The 25,261-nt window shown below is 39.7% G+C and overlaps 1 protein-coding gene across 4 annotated transcripts in view; it reads left to right on the top strand.

The window, feature by feature from the left end:
- The window catches only part of LOC112156703 (nck-associated protein 5), a 196,632-nt gene that overhangs the window by 103,625 nt on the left and 67,746 nt on the right, over positions 1 to 25,261 (top strand). For all 4 annotated transcript variants that reach the window (XM_024288992.2, XM_024288994.2, XM_024288990.2 and 1 more), the window contains one exon: positions 13,819 to 13,952. In XM_024288992.2, the coding sequence (XP_024144760.1) occupies positions 13,819 to 13,952 (134 nt within the window). The remainder of the gene's footprint in view (positions 1 to 13,818; positions 13,953 to 25,261) is intronic.

Below are 25,261 nucleotides of genomic sequence, written 5' to 3' on the forward strand. Positions count from 1 at the left end.
AGTTTTTGGTTGATTCAATCAACTCTGAGCCCTGAACAATGGAGCAAAGACATTACGATTCAGAGTAGCTTTAGAATCCAGTGTACTATATAGTGTTTTAGTGGTTAAGGGTTAGAAAAGGTGGGATCCATGCCCACATAGGCTAGTGACAGGAAGAAGACACGGTCCATATTTAAAGCACTAACTAAATGGAAAGAGTGTTTGCTAACATTTGTTTCTTGTATTGTCACCAATATTATCATGATGTTCCTTCTTTTTTTTTTCGGTTGACACCTGTGTTCGTCTCCTGACTCCAGGTTGCCCCCTCCTAAATAAAAATCAGTCTCTTGAAGGCCCGAGTGGATGACATGCTAATTATGACTTTAGCTGGAATGCGAGTGTCTGACTGAGTTATCTGTGCCAGACAGGAGGAGGGTGAGGCGGCGAGGGCGGAAGAAAGAGGCGGAGGCTGGGTGGGGGTGGGGGTATCACTAAGCTCCGTTTGAATTGGGATTATCCCGGTTGGACTTTCCTCTCTCTCCCTCTCTGGCATTCCTAGGAGGCTCCGGAGCTCAGGCATCGCTCCTTACCAGCAGTGAAAGAGAGACTTCTGCATGAAGGAGATAAATGTCAACGTGCTGCCAGAGATTACCCCCATCACCATACACCCACCTCCATGCCCACTTTTACTCCCAATCCCGGCCATTGTGGAGCACTGTAAAGAAAATCGTATTAAAATCAGGTTTATTTTTTTACTTCAGTTGGCTCTGCTAATGTTTAACGCAGCGCCCCCTGGCTGCATGGAGGTATAATGACTTGTCCGTCCTGTTTTCACCCTTTGATGCCTGAAATGTCGGATCGTAAAGGCTCCACTGATGAGGTGTTGTGTGTGCTTTCTTCTTTTAAAGATTACTGAGGCTGGAAGCGGCTGTGTAAACAACACATGAAAATGAAGGAGCCAGAAAAAAAAAAATTATTTATCTGCAGGATTTTAGGGTCTGATGAGCCGTGTTCACACGTCCGTGCACGTTTGAGCTGATTGTTGCACAACTAAATAAAGATTTGGAGATTCAAGTCTAAGGGTGACAGAATAGCGTAAAATCTGATTTGTTATTAATTCATGTGACACTAAAAGTGGAAAAAAATATATAAAAAAATTGAGTCACACATTTTAAATAAACCATTTTCGGTTGAAAAAAATCAAAAACACACAAACATTAGTCACTAAAATACAATTACAATACTCTAAAATATCTAACTTACCGTCAAAATCTTTAGAAAATGTTACCATGGACTTATGATAAGAATATTCTGAAGGCATTTTCATGAAAAACGAGAACAATCATTTCTGGCGGTGGTAAAATAATGGTATGGGACACCTTTGTCTTGTTATAATTTCTGGTAATCTACCAGGAAATCCTAAAAGAAACTCTTCTGGTACCAGTTCACTAGTGCATAATGCTTTAAGAACTTTCATTTACACTTCAAGACTTCAAAGACAGCTTTACCACCAGGTAATAGTCCAGAATAGTCCTGCAGAGTTGGCTTAAGACTACGGTCACATGACCCAGCGACCTCAGTACGGTGGCCGCTGAGGGTGTAACCCTTCCCTCCAAGGGCCGTTTATATTAAAACTGGGGTCATCTGGACCTCACAAGACTGTTTTTTATTCAGTGATTGTTGATCTTTACTGGTGTCCAACAGATAGACATGAAGTCTTGTCCACCTTTGTCATGGAAGGGCTAACACCTCAATGTAAGGGTGGGGTCATCTGGACCCCATAAGAGAGCACGAGGGTTAAGAGAAAGTTAAAATTCTACAGCAACTGGACGATTTTTCTCTAAAAGTTGATATTGCTCCGTGGCCGTCTGGGTATATTTCGAGGTTGCACAGTTGGAGTCCAGTGACATACGGGAAAGACATTATTACAAGAAAATGTATTTTACAAGGACTCAGGAAGTAAGGAGAGGGACTACTATAGTTTTGGATGTTGATGACTCGGCGATAGCAGGACTGGACCGGAGACGTAAAACTAAGTGACGGTCTGGAGGTGAACGCCACAGAGAGACACACCGCGGACCGACCAGTGCTAAGTCGGGTTAAGGCTTTAGCTCAGGGGTGTCAAACTTACGGTCCACGGGCCGCATCTATAGACTCCAAGATATTCGAATTTGGCCCAATCATGAAGAAAAAAAGTTCAAGGATTTTGATAAAAGAGTCCATTCCTGTGGCGAATTATGGTTATTTAAGGAAATGGTCGCAATGCGCAATTCCGCCACTAGGGGGAGTAAAGGTAAATGAGCCTCACTGAAGTTAAAGGGTAACCAAACAGGGCAGTTGGAGGCTGACTCCAGTCTCAATGAAAATGTGAAAAAATATAATAAAAAGGGGGCGGGGCTAGTGGAGGCAACTAAGCGGGGGAGTTACAGTAACAGAAGATCCTCTTGGACTTACACCAGTTGACCAATCACAAAATTCAACAGCAATACCTCAATTCAACCTGTAGGAGGCAGCACACAGACGGCTTTTGACTATGCTTTGAGGAATTAAACGGGTTTATTTTAATTTGTCAAAAATTTGGTTATAATTAAGAGCCAAAAAAGTTGAATTAGAGTTTGGTACTCCTTTAAGTTGCTATAAAAACTATGAGGTGTGACACCACAATTACCAAAATGATAATAATAGTAGCTCTAAAAATAATAATAATAATTAGGATACTAGGTTGGTTAAGACATTTTTTTTTCCAAATAAATCAATAAAACAATAACAAGGCTACAAGTTTACCATAGTTTATTTTGCCATTATATTAATGGTTAAGAATGGTTGAACGTGGCCCCTGAACCAAAATGAGTTTGACACCCCTGATTTAGTTCTACATTTTGGTTTTCAAGAGTTCAAGTGAGATTTTAAATAGTTGCCCAAAAACAAGGTTCTATCTGAAATCTAGCAGTCTTTTATTTTGAAAATCTCTCACTGTGTCTGAACTCCAAAGCATTCTGTGACTATAAAAAGAAAAAGAAAATTCCTTCACAGATATGTTACCACAGGTGCAGTTTTTACCCCTAAGGGTGCAGAACAACCTGTTCTAGAGTTAGTTTGGGGGCAGTTACTTATTTACAAAGAGCCTGATTATTCTATTCTATGAAATAGGAAACTATCACACTGTAAAAAATGAAATGTTGGATCAATAATAATTTGTTACATTTAAATGTATTAGTTTTCATCAAATATAATTTTGAGTTGAGTTTTAAATGTAAAAGTGTCTGTTAATTGATCCAACGTTTCACTTTTTACAGTCTACTAATAGGTCATTATTTAAACCTATTTAGTTTTATATGAAATTGTAAGTTGGTTTACATCTCGTTCTTGTTATGAAATGCTCTGAACTCCTAAAAACTCGATGTTCTCTCTGTTCAAAGAGACGAAGACACCCTGGAGGTAACGCCTGCCGCTTTCACGTGTCCCGACAGTGATTTATTAGCGTTTAAGTCACGATAAAAATCACTTTGGAGGCCGATATCTCTTCTGCGGGACGGTGTGCTTTGGCGCTGATATTGATGGAGTCCCGGTGGAGCTCAGGGTGCTGACAGCTGTTTGAAGGGACGTGTGACAGCGTGGAGGTCCGGGGACTCAGGTGTCATCTCGGCATAATGGCTCTATCAGCCCGGGACAGGAGCGATCGGAGGGACCGGGGAGCGCCCGATCAATCGGAGTGACGGACAGCCGGGTCCAAGCCTCCACACGGGTCTTTTCTTTTCCTGTCCGACGCAGGTTTGTGTTGCTGATGGACTCGGAGAGCGTGCGTGGGTGGGGGGGTCTCCTCTGGCAAAGATAAATGGGCCAGTGGTATGATTTAGCATATTCCTGGGGTGCGTGTATTATCTGCTGCAGCGCCCGTGGCTGTCTGATGCAGGAGTGGGGCTCTCTAATGTAGTGGCTCTTCATGATAATTGAATTGATGGAGCCCTGCGGGACTCCAGCTGCAGTGAATAAAAACCAACGCTTCAAACTTCATTTGATTCTGCAGCAAATCTGCTTTTATTCCAATTCTTTACAATTAGTTTTACATTTATTCTTGAAACCTAACTTGGTTGAAATAATATGGAAAAATAATTAGATTGAGGCACACAATAAATCAGAAATGCAACATGACTTAAATAAATATTCAGAAGAAACACATCTAGGTATGGATGGCAGGATTATACGTACTCATTTTTATAAAAGAATAATCTAGTCTGTACTTTGTTCTTTTTTTTTATCTTGGTTCCTACAAATGTACTGTCAGATAAGACACTTAAAAGATTAAAAAAAATGAAAGTGCACCAATATATAGAATTAATTCTGATTGTGGTTACTGATGTCAAAGCGAGAGATACATGAAGCTCTGTCAAGTTGAGAAAATGCTAACACATTCGCTAATGTTTTATTTATGTTACTAACAAGGTTGAGAGTTACCTTAGTTAAAGTAGTGCTTATTTAGATGTACCACTGTTTTTTTTTAATGTCACAAATAAGGTTTGAAGTTACAGGTATTGTGAATAAGCTAATATGGCTAGCATGTAGCGGTGTCAGACTGTATGCTTTTTTGTGTTACTAGCAAATTAGGGAGTTAGTGTATCCACAGTAGCATTTGTTTTAGTGGTTTCAGTCTGTTTTTTAATGTGTTACAAATAAGGTTTGTGAATACACTAATGCAGCTAACATAACAATGTCGTACTGTTTTTCTTAGGTATAGCAAACAAGGTTGGGAGTTACAGATATTGTGAATACGCTAATACAGCTAGCATATAGCTAGCATATAGCGGTGTCAGACTGTGTGTTTTATTTGTGTTACTAGCAAATTAGGGAGTTAGCGTAGTAAGCGTGTCTTAGTGGTTCCAGTCTGCTTTTTTATGTGTTACAAATAAAGTTGGAAGTTCAAGGTATTGTGAATACGCTAATATGGCTAGCATGTAGCGGTGTCGGACTGTATGTTTTTTTCATTTTACAAGCCACTTAGGGAGTTAGCGTAGTCACGGTAGCATTTGTTTTAGTGGTTTCAGTCTGTTTTTGTTACAAATAAGGTTGGAAGTTACAGGTATTGTGAATACGCTAATGCGGCTAACATAGCAATGTCAGAATGTGTTTTTCTTCAGTGTAGGAAACAAAAATGGGAGTTAGTGTAGTTAAAGTAACTCTTGTTTAGCTGTGGTTTACTTACGTGTTGCAAACATGGCTTGAAGTTATAGGTATTGTGAATATGCTAATACAGCTAGCATGTAGCGGTGTCAGATTCTATGGTTCTTCAAGCGCTGCAAACAAGGTTGGTAGTTAGCATAGTCAGAGTAACGCTTGTTTTAGCGGTTTCAGTCTGTTTTTTTTCATGTTGCTAACGAAGTTGGAAGTTACAGGTATTTTGAATATGCCAATACAGCTAACATTGCAATGTGAGATTGTGTTTTTCTTAAGTGTTACTAACAAGGTTTGGAGTTAGCATAGTTAGAGTAATGCTTGTTTAGCTGTGTCATTCTGTTTTTTATGTGTTGCAATCATGGATTGGAGATGCAGGTATTGTTTAAACGCTAATATGGCTAACATGTTCTAGTGTCAGACTGTGTATTTTTTCACGTGTTACTAATAAATTAAAGAAATAGCATAGTCACAATAACATTTGTTTTTTCAGTCAATCTGTTTTTTTACAAGTTGCAAACAAGGTTGAGTTACAGGTGTTGCTAATACGCTTATATAGCTAACATGTAGCTGTGTCAGACAGTGTGTTTTTTTTTACGTGTTACAAACAATTTAGTCATTTTTGCCCCAAACACAATAGAAGGGTTATACTGAGTTTGGGTCATTTTGACCCAGACACGATATAAGGGTTATATGGTGTTCGGATCATTTTTGACCCAAACACAGTATAAGGGTTATACTGAGTTCGGGTCATTTTGACCCAGACACGATATAAGGGTTATATGGTGTTCGGATCATTTTTGACCCAAACACAGTATAAGGGTTTTACTGAGTTCGGGTCATTTTTGACCCAAACACAGTATAGGCGTTGTACTGAGTTCGGGTCATTTTGACCCAGACGCAATATAAGGGTTATATGGTGTTCAGATCATTTTTGACCCAAACACAGTATAAGGGCTATACCGAGTTCGGGTCATTTTGACCCAGACACGATATAAGGGTTATATGGTGTTCGGGTCATTTTTGACTCAAACACAGTACAAGGGTTATATGTTATTTGGGTCAATTTGGACCCAAACACATCATAAGGGTTATGTCGTGTATGGGTCTTTTTGACCCGAGCACAATATAAGGCTTATATCATGTTGTGGTCTCTTCTGATCTTATGTCTGCCACAGACACCAGAGAAGAAAAAAAAAAACCCTGAAAAAAATTGTTCATTGTGCTGTCTTGTGGGGTCCAGTTGACCCCACTTTTGATGTTAACATGCCTACGATAGCACAAGGGTTAAGCAATACATATTAATTGGTTGCAATTTGCTCCTTCATCAATAGGTATTAGTATTACATGTTACTTTTACAATGTTCTGCTAAAAAGATCTTCTTTGCTGGTTTCTGAACATTTTTTTTCTATGAAAATGACAAGAATCCAAAATACTTTACTAAGAGACACCATCATGTTTTTTTTAAATATTTTTGTCAATATCCAGCTAACATTTGTTTTTGTTTTGTTTTTTTTTCGCTTTTAGCTTTGTTTCATATAAAACAGTTTGAATTTTGTGAAGAGTTGATTTTTTTTCTTGTTTTGTTTAATTGGTTTTAAATGGGTTAGTACCTAATTGACCCTACTTTGGTAGGTTTCTTCCATTATAATATCACATTTTATAATATTTGTTTCAGAAAAACACTTTTACATTGCGTTTACTTTTACTTCTTGCTGGAATTTTTTTTTTCACGTGTTTTGACACCATCAGACTTCCATACATCCGATCTCCGTTAATTTGTCTGCTGCAGCCAGGAGGCCAAATCCTCCTCATGTTACACTTTCATCTGAATACAGTCCTACTAATACCACCCCCATACCCCCCCCCCCCCCAACATGCACACACACGTGCACACACATACGGTGCTTTGTGGCATGTTTTATTTATGAATGAAGAACCTGCGCGCTGCTTTTGTGTCCCTGATGTTTGCTTTTGCAGCCAGCCCCAGATCCGCTCCCGGCCCCCTTTGATTAGTCAAAGAGCTCCGACTGAGTGGGAGGGGAAGGGGGGGTGTGTGTGTGTGTAATGAAGAGATTATTGAGCCCCGCAAACTGTACACCCCAAAAACTCACGCATACACACGCAGTCCGCCGCCGACGCCATGCACTCAACCTGATAAAGAAAAGCGGCCTTTTATGGGAAGATGCATCCAACAAGGAGAAAGCTGTAATTAATTTAGAGTCCTTGGTGGATCTTGAAGGGTACAAAGTAAGGGGGGGGGGTCCTAGATGGATGAAATCCACCTAAACGGAGATTCGTTTTAGATGCACGATTGACCTTAACGAAGCAGTTGTGAAGGCAGAGGGAATCCCTACGTGTTGAAAGGAGTGGATTCTCCTAAATCTAGCTCCAAAAATACGGCAAGCCGAAGCGGTTTTTATTCATCACTCCCGCTATGCTCCATTTACATTTTTAACCACTTAATTGTTTGACAGCTTTGTCTGCTCTCTTTCACTTCTACTATTAATTGTCCACCAGCATTCCGCTGCCCTCTAGTGGACAAAAGCGGCACTACATCACCTCTGCTCCTCTAACCACTGAAAAAGTGGAGGATTATCTTCCAGAATGGTCGGATTTAGAAAAGCAAATGTTCTCACAGCGACTCGTCGAGCATGTCGTTATGCCTCAGTGTTGACTTTAGATGCAGAATGTGCTTCCAATTAGCTGCAAAAAAAAAAGAAAGAAAGGGGGCTCGACAGTAAACATTTCAAGCAAGAAAAACTGGCCACATAAAGATATGGTAATGTTACATTTAATGGCTTTTGGCCTTGTAAAGAGGCTGAAATTATATTTTGAACAAAAGCGACTGTAAATCCCGTGTTGTTATGGAGGTTGTTGGCAGGAGCGTGTCAGCAGACACGCAGGGGTTGGTGGTTTATGCCCGGGGCATTCGTGCAGGGCTGCAAAAATTAAGGAATGAGGCTACTGTGCTTTTTTTTTTGGTGGAAATAAAAAGAACAATGAACTTACACATTGGACATGTTGCTGCAAACAAAACAAGTCACTGGTGGCTCATATAGAGGCAACGCTGTATGATGCGACCTAAAATCAATAAACATGGCTACTATCTGGATCATCTGGGGGAAAAAAAATATCTGACCTCTTTTTGGTCAAAGAGGTTGTTTCTTGACTCTGATTTATGGTGCACACTCCCCGCGCCGTCCATAAAAAGTTGAATTTACGGCCTCAGCAAGGAGCAGAACTGGTTTTAATGGTGACACGGGTTTAATAATCTCTCCCACTGCCTGCTGTAATCTGCATCTCTGACAGAAAAGACGACGTAATGAAATGTGTCTGTTAAGAGGTAGAAATCAGTAGAGCGTGGAGCTCCTTTACACTTTTTTTTTTAGGTTTCTTTGTTTTCTTTAATTTTTATGTACCCTTTTTTACCACTAGATGTCCCCATAATGCAGGTCTGTGAGAGCAAAAGGGACTGACATCAACTCCAGATTGAAGAGGAGCGTTGGTTCTCTTTCTTAAGATTAAAGACATCTGGGTCCAGATTAAAAAAAGAATATTTATATTTGGAATGGTGGACAACAATTGAACTAAAAAAGTGACAATAATTTAAGTTATATTTATTTTTTGTCATAAATTAGGAGTACTAAAACATCCATTTAGAACAAATTAATTCACTTTTAGCGAAATATTTCTAGTATATACTTCTACTACAGATTATAGAGAATTAAAATTCAAAATGGGACGATTGTGGCTTTTATATGTAACTTCAGTCCTTACTTTTCGACAGTCTGGACCCCCATGACGAAATATCATGTAATCCTTTTGGCTTTACTATTACATTTTTAGAAAATTTGTTTTCTTTTGGAAAGACCAAGCACAATTCGGTTTTGGACCCTTTACTCTAGTACTATTTAAATTATTATTTAAAATTTTTGATTGAGCCAAATTTTCATGTTCGGGTCAAAATTGACCCATTTTGAAAATGGGTCATTTTTGACCCAAACACAATATTAGATTGATTATTTAGATTTTACTCTTGTATATTTTTGATTTAACACAAATATCATGCTTGGGTCAAAATTGAACCATTTTGAAAACATGTCATTTTTTTGACCAGAACACAATATAAGGGTTATATTTTGCTTTTATTATTGTTTATTTCAGATTTAACCTAAATATAGTGTCTGGTTCAAAATTGACCCTTTTGTAAACAGGTCATTTTCGACCTGTTTACAAAATTTAAGAATCATATTGTGATTCAATATTGTATATTTTTTATTTCAACCCCAATTTTTTGTTTGGGTCAAAATTGACCCATTTCAAAAGCGGGTAATTTTTGACCCAAACCCAATATTGTAAGGGTTTTATTGTGATACACCATTGTACATTTTTTATGTAACCCAAACATTATGTTCGGGTCAAAATTGACCAATTTAAAAAAGGGGTCATTTTTGACCCGAACCCAGTACAGTAAGGATTATTTTTTGATTTTACATTGTATATTTTTTATTTCCACCCCAATTTTTTGTTTGGTTCAAAATTCACCCATTTCAAAAGCGGGTCATTTTTGACCCAAACCTAATATTGTAAGGGTTTTATTGTGATACACCATTGTAAATTTTTTATGTAACCCAAATATTATCTTCGGGTCAAAATTGACCCATTTCAATAGGGGGTCATTTTTGAGTATATTGTGATTTATTATTGTATATTTTTTATGTAACCCAAATATAATGTTTGGGTCAAAATTTACTCATTTCAAAAACGGGTCATTTTTGACCCGAACCCAATATAGTATTGATTATATTGTGATTTAATATTTTATATTTTTTATTTAGCCTCAGTATTATGTTTTGGGTCAAAATGTACCCATTTTGAAGGAGTAATTTTTGACCCAAACACATTATAAGAGTTATGCTGTAATTTATTATTGCATATTTTAGATTTAACTCAAACATTATGTTTGGGTCAGAATTGACCCATTTTGAAATCGGTCATTTTTGACCCGAGCACAATATAAGTTGTAATTTTACTATAGTATATTTTTGATTTAACCCAAATCTTTTGTTTGGGTCAAAATTTACTCATTTTGAAGAAGGGTCATTTTTGACCCGAACACAATATAAGGGTTTTTTTTGTATTAAGATAAAAAAAATGACCAGCTTTCGCTCTTAAAAATTAGTCAATTTTGACTCAAGCACAATATAAGGATTAAGCAACATACATTAATCGGTTGCAATTTGATCCTTCACCACTAGGTGTCAGTAATACATACTACATTTACAATACTCTGCAGTAAACGCATATTTGCTGGTTTCTGATCATATTTGTTTTCATTTTCACATTTACAATTGAAGCAACTAGTGCTGGTGAATTGTGAATTAAATGATTTGCATTTGGTTGCAATCTGCCACTCTGCCACTGGGTGTCACTAAGACCTTAGCGTTGCTCGAGTTTACTTGCTAAATAGTGTGCTTTTGGTCTATAATTCTGCTGTTTGCATTCTTTTAACAATCTTAGACATTTAATCTTACAAACAAGATTTAACATGGCTCGTTTCTAAAGTTTTCCATGTTTAAATCTTTTTTCTGTGGATTTCAATATGAACTTTTGCCACTAGGTGTCACTAAATCCTCTGGGGCTCCATCTTTTGTGTCTGAATTTATTAGGGGGAATTTAAATTATGATTAAGTTTATCAAAATGTGTTGCAAAAGAAAAAGTTGGAATTTTCCTGTTTGTTTAGTTTTTTTTTTTTCTAAATTAAAAATAAGCCAGACTCCTTGGACTCAAACCCGTTTACCGTTGCATTTTTTGTGCATCCAGCTGAAATTCTGACAAGATTCTGACAAATACTTCATCATTTAAATGTTGGGGCGGGGAAGGGCGGCCAGCTGCTCCGTCATAAACTGCAAGCAGCAGCGAATGCCAGGCTTTACGGGGAAACTGCCAAACTAAAACAATAATCATCACTCATTTGCTCTGTCAGCTAAAACATTTGAGACCAGTTGCTTTAAGTTTCAATGCTACCTCAACAAGGAGGGTGGGGAGGCCGGCACTGGGATGCAGTTTATGAAGCCGGGTCTTCGAGACATGTAGTGGGAAGTGATCAGTGAGAGGAAGTCCAATGACAATTCAAAAACTGTCCCAAAAAAAGAGCTCCAAAGCCTAAAGCTAACAACATGTGTTTAATCCATGATGTTCACACTGGACAAGCAGGGAGGGGCTTCTTCTTTTTTTTTTTTTTTTACTGATTACTTGCACATGTCCACCACCTACTGTTGGAAGATATTTGATATGAAAAGTCAATTTGCTATACTTGAACATGAGAGTTTTGAACTCTAAATCCTGAAAAGTGCACATATACTCAATGTTTACATAGGGTTTTCATTGAAAGTAGTTGTGTAAATGCAGGTTGCTAAGACCACAGAATTCTAACTTGGTTTAATTTGTGTTCAATGGCTTTGCATTTTGTATCTAGAGCCCGAAAACAGTCATATAAATTTGTGTTGCTACGTGTTGACGTGAGAGTTTTGAACATGAAACGTGTTTATTCTCGTGTAGTTTCGTATCAATACCAAGATATTGAAGTATTGATGTCTGTATGTCACCAGTTTTGGTACGGACTACTCTATTCAAGCATCGATTGCTAATTAATAAATGAGAAATTCAAAGTTGTTGCTTCCAATTTTATATATTTTTGTTTGTTACACAAATTATTCCTGTGTTTTCTGCCAAAATACCCCCAAACCCACAAAATATTGAACTGCTCCATCAGTCATGTGACCAGAGGAGCACCCGGTTGTTACCCGTAGTGACAACACAGCACAACCTGATTAGGTTATTTTAGTTATTTTTATTTGTATTTTTAACCTTCTCTATCTCTATTAGTATCAAATATTTAATGCAAATATTATTCAGTGTGGTATCGGATGTTAAAAGTAAGGTATCTTCCATCACTATGATTATTTCTAGAGCCCAAAAATGGTCATAAAAACGTGTGTAGCTATGCATGAAGTTAGAGTTTTAAAGACAAAATACGTAGATACATAGAGGTTAAATGGAAGTAGTCGCTTGCCAGGTCAAGTGTGAACTAGCATAACTACGTGAGCAAAAGTCGCAAATAATATTTTATCCTCGATAATCTATTTTTTAAACACTTGGCTGTGCATGGATTAAAAGGGATCTATACGCCACTACCAAATCAGAATCCCTGAATGGTCAAAACTTGATCTAGTTTAGCTTGAAATGCCTGTTTAATAGTCACATGTTTTATATGTAGAGCCCAAAAATGGTCGTAAAAACGTGTGCAGCTATGCGCAAAGCGAGAGTTTTGAATCCAAAATGTGCATTCACACACTTATGCATAGAGTTTTCATTGGAAGTAGGCGCTTGACCGTGGAATGCCGAGTCCAGTGTGAACGTAGCCTAATTCTAGCAAAGGAAAAATCGCAATTATTAATGTATCCTCGATCACTTTTTGCAGACAGTTGGTAGTTGCGTGACTTAAAAGTATTGTCAATACTAAATCCAAGTTCCTGATTGGTCAAAGTTTGACCTAGCATGAAATGCCACGAGTTTTGTATGTAGAGCGCAAAAACGGTTATAAAAACTTGTGTGGCTACGATTCACATTCCCGGCACAAACCACAATTAATAATTTATCTCCCATGACCACTTCCTTAACTAGAAGAGACGCCATCCACACGTCACTACCAAATCCAAGAGCCTGACTGGTCGAGGTTCGACCTGGTTTAGCATGCAACGCGCTTTCAATGGCCACTAAATTTATACGTAGAGCTTGAAAACTGTAGTAAAAACGTTTCTTAATGACGCGTGAACGCAGTAGTTTTGAACGCGGAAGCCTGAATCGCATATAAAGTGGCTATGTTGTTGAGTCCGGTGTGACCACAGCGAAATACCTCAAACGGTTGACACTTCTGGGTATTAAAAGTGAGGCCATCCATACCAAATCCAAGTTCCTGATAGGTCAAAGTTCAACTGGTTTAACTTTCAATGGACGTACCTTTTATACTGAAAATGATCATAAAAACTTGTGTACGTTTGAGAGAGTTTCGAGCGCGGAGGCCTGAATCCCATGTTTACGCGTGCTAACATCAACTTTTCACTGGAAGTGGGCGGTGTAAACGTAGCTGAGCAACAGACGGATCAGAAGAGGTCGAAGTTGCTCTCAAATAACAATCAAGCCGCCTTTGCAAAGTTACCAAGCAACAACAACTCAGCACGGATGAATGAAAATAGCAGAGGATGGTTATTAAAAAACAAAGCGTGCAGGAAACAGCCAGACTCTGGGGAGAGGTTGTTTGACATTTCGCGTGAACTTTCTGCCACAGAGGCAGAACGAGTGGGAAGTTCAACAACTCACGTCCACAAGCACAGCCAATTTAGGAGCCTAAATGTCATTGTTGCCTCACTACCTTCATACATGAAGCAGGAAGGACCAGAATAGGAGAAAAGGTACACAGATGTTCTGGTGATCATGCTCCTGTTGCACTTCTTCTTTTTTTTTCCTGGTGAGGTCAAAGGTCTTGTTTGTCCCAAAAAAAAAATATCCACGGTGCTCCTGTGGGCCGTAAACACAGCAGCCCGTGGAGAATCCTTTAAGCCTCCGGTCTGCGGTGAGTTAACAGCTTTGCTCTTGTCTGCAGCGAGAAAAGCTGATCCACGAGCTAGAAGAAGAGCGACGCCTGCGACTGGAGAGCGAGAAGCGTCTCCGGGAAGTGACGGAGGAGTCCGAGCTGGGAAGGGCGCAGATGGTTTCACTGCAGCAGCAGTTCTCCAGGTAAAAATGTAACTCCACTTCTGGTTAAAGGCCCAACGACTCTTTGACTTGAGTGAAGAAAACTATTATCTGTAGATTTTAGGTTTGACAAACCAAGACATTCTAATCCCCAAGTTGTCTAATATTGACATTTGGCTATGGGCTCCTCTGTGTCACTTTTTGGCGTTTTGGGTGTCCCAAACTCGTCTTTTAATGTGCTGGCTGTTCCTAAAACCAAGGGTCAGCAACCCTTGGGACACGGTACCGGATGCAGTACCTGATGCAGCATTGGATGCGGACTGGTCATCAAGACACGTCCAAACCCGGTACCCTAACCCGGCAGTGAATGCCGTACCAGACGTGATACTGGATTCGAAATGGTACCAGACGCAGTACCGGTTTAGGGTTAGGGTACCAGTTCTGGGATAGGGTAGCAGTGCGGTCTGTGTCCCGGTTCTTTCCCAGGGAGAGAGATTTCAGATTCCAAGTGTATCACCCATGCTCCTGGTCTTTGCCGTGGACCACTCCTCTGGCTCATCATCTCGTCCATGCTCCTTGTCTTGGCTGTGGACCACGCCTCTGGCTCACCATCTCATATCTCAGAGTGGGAGTGATCCCTGGTCGATCGTCTGTGGTCCTGTTCTTAGCCGTGGACCATGCCTCTGGCTCATCATCTCATATCTCAGAATGGGAGTGATCCCTGGTCGATCGTCTGTGGTCCTGTTCTTAGCCGTGGACCACGCCTCTGGCTCGTCATCTCGCCCATGCTCCTTGTCCTGGCCATTTACCACGCCTCTAGCTCATCATCTCATATCTCAGAGTGGGAGTGATTCCTGGTAGATCGTCTGTGCTCCTGTTCTTAGCCGTGGACCACGCCTCTGGCTCATCTTGGCTGTTGACCTTGCCCCCACCTGTCCCCCAGTCCTAGCTGGCTAAACTCTATTCAAATACGTAGTATTAGAGCCAGAGAAGCTAGTTCTTCTTTAATAGTTCTGGTAAATTGTCTGTCCGTCCTGGGATAGGATCTTTCCTTCATGCGGGCATCCCTAAGGTTTCTTCTTTTTTTCCCTGAATCAGGTTTTTTCCTTACCGAGAAAAAGGGTCTGAGGGCAGGTATAACCAGTATTACTTAGTTTAGCAATTAGCTATTGCTTATATTTTATGACCGAGTATCTGCTTCTGTACAGTTACCGGTTTAAAGTCCAATGGGACAATTCTTCTGTGATATTGAATTGAATTGGATGGGTTCTGGTTTGGAGGTTGGGGGCTCCTTATTTAATGGGAGCAGAAAACACAGAAATGACAGTTTTGGGAGGGGCCCTTAACCAAACGTCAATATGTGATGAGATGGGAGGAGTGAGAATGTGTTGGACAAGCACTGCTAACCCAGACATCAACATTTCCGCGAGTCGACGAAGCTTTCTAATGGTGCTCCCGATTCCCTTTTCCTGCCACTGAAATGTAGTTCAAAGTTCCTCAGAAGCCATCTGCAAGACATTGTAATCAGCCAAGAAATGTCCTTAATGGCAGCGATGCTTTCTCTGCCGCATTGAGCTTTTGGAAGGCCTGAATTTCTATCGCCCAAAGCAAAAGCATTCGACCCTGAGCCAATTCAATGGGTTTCTTGCTTGCAGTCACAATCAACATGGAAACTAAAGGGCAAACTATTTCATACTCTCACAAAGACTAGCAGTAAGCACGAGTTTTTGACATATTGCTTTAAAAGAGTAGTGAAGAGACGGTAAGCTTTTAAATGACTAAACTGCTAAAGGTTGTGACTAGTAATTAACAAAATTGTATAAAAAGACAAATAATACACTAAACAGATACTTGGAGTGTAAGAGATTAGGATTAAACTTTATCTGGTGATTGGTTTATTTTCAATAGATTTATATCTTAGTCCAGCTTGTACGACTCTCAAAGAAGTTCATTGTCGTCCCTTTTTTTAAAGCCATCTGAGGATTTTAATAGACACAACACTCCATCTTCTGAGAAAACATGCTACCACAACATGAAAACAAGTCATTATCAACCTGAGAAAATCACCTTTCAGGAGATTCTGGAAACCCCCCCGCGCCTGCTGGTGGCAATTTGTCACCAACAGGTCTCGACCCAGCGGGACAAGGTCTCTAGATACAGTTTGAAGATGGCTCATGCATCAACTTGAATCGAACGAGCAGTTCTCCTGTGGTTGGAGGTGTACAGGGAGGTCCTGACCTCAGTTTGATTGAAATATTGTTCATAGAGTGAGTCGTTTATGTGCTAAAAACCCATTAATAAGGGCATAATGACCAGAAAGGTCTAAGGTCATGTGTTCTCTGATATGATACATTTCTTTAGGGTCAGTACCTACCTTTTTATATCCCCTATGTGTAAGTTTTAGCTTATGACTATATCTAATACTTTCTTCTACTATTACTTTTCATTTTAAGTCTTTCAATGGTATTCCTCTTTGACCTTGACGCAAACACGAACGATTGAAAGCGAAACTCGCTGTTCCGTCAAAGCCCTCCTCCTAACTTTCTGTAACCCGCGCTGCGTGAACTCGCCCTTTGTTGCACAGCTGCTGAAGTGTAGCAGCAAATCAAGAGCCGGCGCCGACAAGATGCCATAATTAGGCGATAGGCATTCATCCCTTCACTTGTGCGGGATTTCGCATTGCCTGCTTATCTTCTCATTAAGTTGGGAGTAAAAAAGAAAAAAAAATCCTGTACATTTTAATAGTCCCAGTGTTATAGCCTGGATGAGAGCAGAGTCGCCACCAGGGAACGGTATGAAATATTAAACAGCCGTTACCAAGATTTATTGCATATATAAAATGTTCCATTGATGACTTTGGTGTTTCTCAAGTTCCCGCTTAGTTAAAGGTCCTGTAATAAGGCGTTTTTAAAGGCAATTGTTTTATCTTCAGTGAAGTTTCTTTTGTTTGGCGTGTCTTGAGCCGACTCGTGCCCTCTGCTGTGATCATTTATGGGACATTCCCAAGCACTCCGGGTCACCGTTGTGTAAATCATGACGGAGCTCTACATAAACCTGTCCGGAACAGATCTATATCATCGCCGCCACCTCCTACACCTGACAGTATGCTCTTTTTGAGCTTGAATGATGACTGGGCAAAAGTGGCACACTGTCCAACACCGTTACCAGCGCAGGTTGCCAAGAAATTGTTAGTGAATTTGTGAAAATAAAGACCAATTCAACTGAAAAACAGAGTTTAGTGTATGCAGCCATACGGGGGTTGAACTTCACAGGTGTTGTGTGCTTCGGGGTTGTCCACCCCTGTGGAGAGTCATAGACAAGAGCAGCTGAATTCATTAAGGCACATGTGTCAAAGTCACGGCCCGGGGGCCGGATCCGGCCCTCCAGATCATTTTATTTTATTTTACTGTTATTACTGTTATTACTGTTATTTTGGCAAAATATATTTTTATGGAGAGTAAAATATTAGGTTATTTAAGGTTTAAGTTAAATTATGCTAGAATAATATTCCTGCATTTTTATTATTCATAATTATGTTAAAAATTTGCGGTTTTAAAGTTTTAAAATTTGGCATTCTGTTAGCTTTTTGGATTATTTTGCCATTTACTATGATTTTTCTAGGCTATTTTGCAGTTTAGCTAATATTTCAGTTACATGCTAGCTGTTATGGCTAATTTGGGCTTTTTTCATTTTTTTAGGCTTTTTTGAAGCTTAGCATTTATATCAGCTATATGCTAGCTGTTTTTTATAGCCTAAGTTTTTTTATTAGTTTTTTTAGGCTAATTTGGCATTTAGCTGATATTTTTAGCTGGCTATCAGCTTTAGCGCTTTCAGCTATTGGCTTTAGAGATTTTAGCTATCAATTTCAGCATCTTCACCTGTCAGCACTAGCATATTCAGTATCTTCATTAATATTTTACTTGGTAAAATATCAGCTAAATGCTAAATTAGCTTTAAAATCTATTAAAAAAAATAGGTTAGCCAAAACAGCTAGCATGTAGCTGAAAAAAAATTACTAAACTTCAAAAATAGCCTAAAAGAATGAAAAAAGCCTTAATTAGCTAAAACAGCTAGTTGAGCTGAAAAAAAAGCTAAACTTCAAAAATAACCTTAAAAAAACAGGAAAAAAAAAGCCTAAATTAGCCAAAACCGCTAGCGTGTAAATATTAGCGTAACTCCAAGAAAATATACTACCCCGTAGTAGTACCCCGTACATGTTTGCCTATTTTAGCCCATTTCTACCCGTAAGGGCAGTTATGACTAAAATTGTATACAAGGGTAATTTTACAGGAAACCCTAAAACTTTTGCATTAAGCGTTCCACTTTACCTCAATTTGCCACTTTTATTTTATATCTTACCTAACCGATCCGACACCCAAAATTCTGCCGTGTGTTTCCTGCCACCCGGCCCCCAAGTGGATTAACATGCTTATGTGACAGCCAGTAATCTGCGGCGTCGCTGGCAGATGGGACATTAGCGTGGTCACTTTAATAAGCAATTTCCGCGCCAGTAAACAGATGAGGACCAAACAAAGGTAGCTTAGTCACCCAACTGCCTTCCCATGAACCTTTGCCCTCAACAGGGCCTTTTCTGCAGCCTCTTCTGGACACAGGTATCGCTACACACACGTGCACGGCGTCAAACTTGCAACGTCAGCCCGCAGCAGTCATTTGTATTTCTGTTTGGTAAACTCCCCCCGTCATCCACCGATTGATTAAAGCGTGTTATTTGTGGTGCATTAAGGTAATAGAAACCTTCGCTTGTCAATGTGTCGGTGGAGATAACACCCACAAATCATGTTAAACGAATGTCCAATCTTTTAAACAGACTGGGATCTGTTTGACCTCGGGCCATAATTGATTTGTGTATTGCTAATTAATTGGGCTTGCGCTCCAAGTCATGACCATGGGTGGGAAATCGGAGGCCGGGGGGAGGGGATTTTAGCTGCGAAAGTCCTCAGAAGGATGCAGCAAATATCCAGAATGTGTTTTTTTATTTTTGTAAGATGTGTAATTCATCCACACAAAACGAAAACTCGTCTTTCACTTTCACACCTGGGATCCAAAGACTCCAGGAGAGGCTGGACTTTAGATAAAACCTGTAACTACAAACTAAAACTACCCTCCCCCGAGCGTTTGAGTTTGTTACACTGTTTTGGGTCACATGTCCAACCCCTTTTGGCTTCGGTCAACCGCTCTCCACCCCCACCAAAGGCTTCCCCGCCGTCCGCGAGGCCTGCCGTCGTTAAACTCCTTGCGGATTAGTGGGGGAGACTCGGCAGCCCACCCTGGGAGTCCTATAACTCAGATATTTAAGAGCCCAGACAGGAGAGGTTGGTTTTTCTTTGGGGGGGTTGGAAAGATGGGCGCAAGACTTGCAGGACTCCGGCGGATGAGAACTGCAAATGAGGTGGAAATAGAAGCCATCAGTTGTCTGTAGATGTCTTTCCTGCAAGGACTGTCCTTGTCCTCGTCTTCACCGGCGCTCCGACAGGATGACCAATGAGCGGAGCGGGACGGAGTGGGGGGTCCTGACTCTAGCCTGAAGATGAGAGAGGCCGTTTTAAGGTAATGAGCTGCAGAGGTGTAGGCATATTTCAGCTCTCCTGCGATAATTGTTGTCTACATTCAGCTTTGCTTGCTGGTTCTAAGAGACTTTCTCTCCTTTTTGTGGATCTTGAAGGAAGTAGTAGAGGTTATTGAGGGTCATCTGTAGCTCGGGAGTTTGTTTACTGGTCTTGCTTAAAGATCCACACCAATGAAAATATTGTTTTGTTTTATTATGGAATTTTTCTAATGATGAAGAACATATATTAAGAAAAAAATGAGTTTAAAAGGACCTATACCATTTTTTAAGTTTTTCAGAGTACATTATATCTTAATATATGATCAAATATTACCTATGGAAGACTAAACAACAAACTAGAAAAGTTGCATGACCTGCAATAATGCTACAGTGAATGCTTTTTGCTAAAGGCATTTGCTGAAAATGCAAAAGCTAACAGCCAGCTAAAATATTAGCTAATGCTAAATTAGCCTCAAAATCTATTAAAAAATTAGGTTAACCAAAACAGCTAGCATGTAGCTAAAAAATAGCCTAAAAAACTGAAAAAGTCTAAATTAGTTAAAACAGCTAGCATGTAGCTGAAAAAATAACTAAACTTCAAAAATAGCCTAAAAGAGTAAAAGAAGTCTAAATTAGCTAAAACAGCTAGCATGTAGCTGAAAAAATAGCTAAACTTTAAAAATAGCCTAAAAAACTGAAAAAGCCTAAATTAGCTAAGACACCTAGCATGTAGCTAAAGAATTAGCTAAAGTTAAAAAATAGCCTAAAAAACTGAAAAAGTCTAAATTAGTTAAAACAGCTAGCATGTAGCTTAAAAAATAACTAAACTTAAAAAATAGCCTAAAAGAGTGAAATAAGTCTAAATTAGCTAAAACAGCTAGCATGTAGCTAAAAAAATAGCAAAACACTAAAAATAGCCTAAAAAACTGAAAAAAACTTAAATTAGCCCAGACAGCTAGCTTGTAGCTAAAAAAAATAGCTAAACTTCAAAAATAGCCTAAAAAATTGAAAAAGTCTAAATTAGTTAAAACAGCTAGCATGTAGCTGAAAATAGCCTTAAAAAACTGAAAAAGTCTAAATTAGTTAAAACAGCTAGCATGTAGCTGAAAATAGCCTTAAAAAACTGAAAAAGTCTAAATTAGCTAAAACAGCTAGCATGTAGCTGAAAAAATAGCTTAACTTTAAAAATAGCCTAAAAAAATGAAAAAAAGCCTAAATTAGCCAAGACATCTAGCATGTGGCTAAAAATTTAGCTAAACTTCGAAAATAGCCTAAAAGCTATTAGCAAAATGTTAAATTTACTAAAAGTCTGGAAATTCTGCTAAAGAGCTATGACAGTGCGCTTAAGTTCTGAAAATGATTGTAGTAAATTTGCTTAAAAATCCCTAATACATGCTAATTTTGCGAAATATGTAGTGTGTTGCTAAAATATGAGCTAAACTCTAAATTAGCCCACAAAAACCTCAGAAGAGGTCAAATTAATCACACAAGTTAGCTTGTTACTTGAATGCTAGCTAAACTCCAAAAATTGCTTAAAATTCCTCAATTAACTAAATTAGTCAAAACGTTAGCATGTTGCTAAAATAGAAGCTAAACTCTAAATGAACCTATAATGACCTCAGTAGATAACAAATTAACCAAAAACATTCGCTAAAATATTAGCTAACCTCCAAATTAGGTTAAAAAAAAAAACTTAGTAGATGCCAAATTAGTTAAAAAAAAGTTGGGTATAATTAGGTATAAAATGCAATCTCTACGCATTTCTTTTAATTACTATAAAAGATGAAAACATAGCCCATGAATACATTTAAAGGCTTGTTGCTAATCTTAAAATTTTGTAGATTTGAAGGCTTTCCCATTCATTTACTATGGAGCGTAATTTGTTCGATTTCAAAAACTATAGAGTTTATCAAAAATACAAGCAGTAATGTCCTGAACAAGCTGAACTTTTAAAACCAAGATTGCTGAAGCACTCTGCTGAGCTTTTACATGGCAAGAAACGTACAGAAAGGAGCAGGAGAATTAATATTTATTCATAAAATATGAGTTATTTTTGTGAGTTTTTTTCCTAACAGGAAGTAAGACACTTTGATCTCTGTGGCTCCGCCCTCTGCTGTTTGTGAGTGCCGCCCATTTCATTACGTCAACTTAGAGCCGACCTCGGCAGCGTGTCTGCGTTTTGTTTACGAAACCAAACAACATCTGATCTTGCAAAGATGGTTGTCCATACCATATATATGCCTTTATTAATACTGGCTACACTGGTACCTGCTACCTATAAATTGGGTGTTTATGTTTTTCTGGAAGAGGCTTTTCCCACTTTGTGACATCAGCTCGTTTTCGTGGGTTGGAAGGGGCTGGTGCTCAGAGCTCCATTTTTCAGAGGAATGTTAAGAAATGTGTTAAATGATTTAAATACTGCGTTGGGGTGGTTTTTAGTCAGAAAAGAGCATTATAATTCACTTAAAAGCTCAAAAAGTTAATTTGGCATGACTTAGGCCCTTTAAGCATTTTTATTCAAGTCATGAATCAGGAAATTATGATAAAATTCCATTGGAAAAAAGCCAATTTATTATGTAGAAAATAGAATGGAAGGGCCACAAGTTCCTGTTGTGCCAGAGTCTTTTATTTTGGGAGAAGATTGTGATAAACAAAATAAATAAACAAATTTTCTGTATAACCTAAAAACTGATGAATGCGACTCCCGAACCAAAACGAGTTGGTGTTAACAGACGGGTGACGGGAAATGGGAGCGGGGTTGCTTGACACCAAAGGTTCCACCCATAACTTTTGGATGAACTACTGCCGCTCTGCAGAAACTATGAATTTGACAGAACTTTTGGGATTTTGGCATAAAAACCTGCATAATCGCAATCAAAAGAGCACTTGGAACGCTTCGTAAATAGTTCAAAAGATGGTCTGGGTGCAACTTTTGATCAGTCCCTGGTGAATGTGGCTTAAGCTACATTCAATCCAGGTTTCGAAACGCAGGTTAGAGTCTCCACCTCCAATAAAAAGTCTACGTTAACACATATATAAGCGCATAATATAATATAACCCGCACTGAACGTTAAACAAACTGAACTTTGACCAATTAGGGACTCTGATTTGATGGTGACGACCTTTTCAAAACGCGAAAGTGTCAAGCATTTGAAAATTGACCACTAACAGTTGCGGTTTGTGTCTGGTTGGGATTATATGACACCAAGTCTTTCATATGTCAAAATAATAAGTAAAAAAAAAAAGCCTGAATGCAAAATTTGCGATATTTGTACCATTCCGACATTTCGGATCAAACCTTTTTCAACTGTGAATTCGTACGCTAGTATCAGGTAGTGACAGTCCAGTGAGAAGATCTTATGTATCTAATATATCAGCAGAGGAAAGTTCTGCTTAAAGAAGTAGAAAAATTTTTTACTAATATATTTGAGGCTTTAAAAAACAACAGCTTTCAACTTCAAAAACTCACTTTTTGGCGATGAAGGATTGGACTTCACAGCAGGATGTGGGAGACACACCGTAGGACTAACAACAACAGCAGACGATGAAGGCTGTTTGCAGATTTACTGCGGACCGTTCCTCTCTGCACGTCACTCGGTATGTGAGAACATGTCCCGCGCGCTCGCATATTCAACGCACGCGTGTATATAAGTCATGCACCAATGATGTAAACAGGCACGGACGGCCTTTCAAGTAGGGACGTGTTGTTTGGACGGTCACGCTCGGGTTCGTCCGCCCCCCCCTCGACCCCTCCGCGGTCCACAGAGGGAAGTTTTAGAGCGGTGGAGTGTGCGCGCACTCATGTGCTACTCTCATTACCATTCCAACAGCTGGACCGGGACGGGAGAAGGTGCTCCAAGAGGGAGCAGTTTGTAGTTCATCCGATGGTCGGACACAGCACCGTTTAAGCAGCAACTTCCCATGACAAGTCTATATAAACACATGGAAAAGTGTGTTTTAGGCTTTTGGGGTTCACACATGGCTACACAACTTTTTAAGACCATTTAATGTAACCCTTAAATGAACTAGTAGTTACTAGCTAAACCAGGTTGTACTTTTACCAATCAATGAGTCGTAAACTCACCAAGCTCTCAGTATTGATGATTTATATGGCGAACCAATGTGCCTGATGACGACTATGTTTGTTTTTCTAATAAAGATAGACTCAAGGGTAGTCTCCTAACATTGTGATAATCCATATCTGCCTTTGCGAAGATGCTAGCAAAGAATCGAACAATTTCCAATAAGATTTCAACTTTCTGCACCAAGCCTCTTTCAACAGTAGGCAGCGAGTTAATAGTGGTAAAAGAAGAAGACCCTCCCTACTAACCCTAACTACTACATTCTCATTGCCCAGTCGTCACATTTTGACGTGTAAAAAAATTAACGTTTTGAGTGTCCCCAACGTGTTGTTTTTGACGTGCTGACTGTTCCAATTATTTCAAGGCTCCCCAACCTCCAGGCCGCTAACCGGTATCGGTACATGGACCACACCGGAGCGCTAACCCGGTAACCTTAACCTGGTACAGAACGCAAATTGGTACAGGTGCCGAGCGCAGGTTGGTATCGGTTAGAATTCTGCGTTAGAGTACCAGATTTGGATCAGTACCTGTTCCGGACGCAGACTGGGCTAAGGTCAGGATACAGGGTTATGGTACCAGACACGTATTAGTGCCGGTTCCGGATGCGGCCCAGGCTGGGATTAGAATACTGGGTTTGAATACCGGATTAGGATACCAGACGCGGTATCATTGCCAGTTCCGGACGTAGAAAAGGCTAGGGATAGAACACTGGGTTGAAACACCGGGTTAGGGTACCAGTTGCAGATCAGTGCCGGTTCCAGACGCAGACCAGGCCAGAGTTAGAATACTGGGTTAGAATACCGGTTTAGGGTACCAGACCCGGATCATTGCCAGTTTCAGACGCAGACCAGGCTAGGGTTAGAATACTGGGTTAGAATACCGGATTAGGGTATCAGACTGATCAGTTCCGGTTCCAGACGCAGACCAGGCTAGGGTTAGAATACTGGGTTAGAATACCGGTTTAGGGTACCAGACCCAGATCATTGCCAGTTTCAGACGCAGACCAGGGTAGGGTTAGAACACTGGGTTAGAATACCGGATTAGGGTACCAGACTCTGATCAGTTCCGGTTCCAGACGCAGACCAGGCCAGGGTTAGAATACTGGGTTACAATAGCGGTTTAGGGTACCAGACCCGGATTATTGCCAGTTTCAGACGCAGACCAGGCTAGAGTTAGAATACTGGGTTAGAATACCGTGTTAGGGAACCAGACGCTGATCAGTTCCGGTTCCAGACGCCAACCAGGCCAGCGTTAGGATACCGAGTTAGAGTACTAGACGTGGACCGGTACTGCATCCGACAAAATCACAGAACCCCTGATTTAATTGGAAGACAACGAGTTGAGGACACCAAAAGTACAAAAAAAAGTACACGGAGGGGTCCGTGACCATGCGTCCTATTGTGACAACTCGGGAATGAGAATGTGTTGGACTATCTAGTGGCCTGAATTTTAAAAGAAATTTTAAAACGGCAAGTACGACGTCACGATTCGGACAGCAGTAGAAAATAACGCACTATATAGTGAGTAGTGAATGAAATCAGACAAACCCCGTTAACTAAACGCAAGTATTTTAATTTGTTGCTTTTGAATCACACTACTTGACATTCTTACGAGATTTTCTCTGATTAGGGGTGCCCAATATGTCGATCGCAAAGGGAGAGCGGGTTGATTGCGAATCTTAAAAAATGAATAACCATACAGAA

This window comes from Oryzias melastigma, linkage group LG2 (assembly GCF_002922805.2).
Source record: "Oryzias melastigma strain HK-1 linkage group LG2, ASM292280v2, whole genome shotgun sequence".
In the NCBI taxonomy this organism is placed as follows: domain Eukaryota; kingdom Metazoa; phylum Chordata; class Actinopteri; order Beloniformes; family Adrianichthyidae; genus Oryzias; species Oryzias melastigma.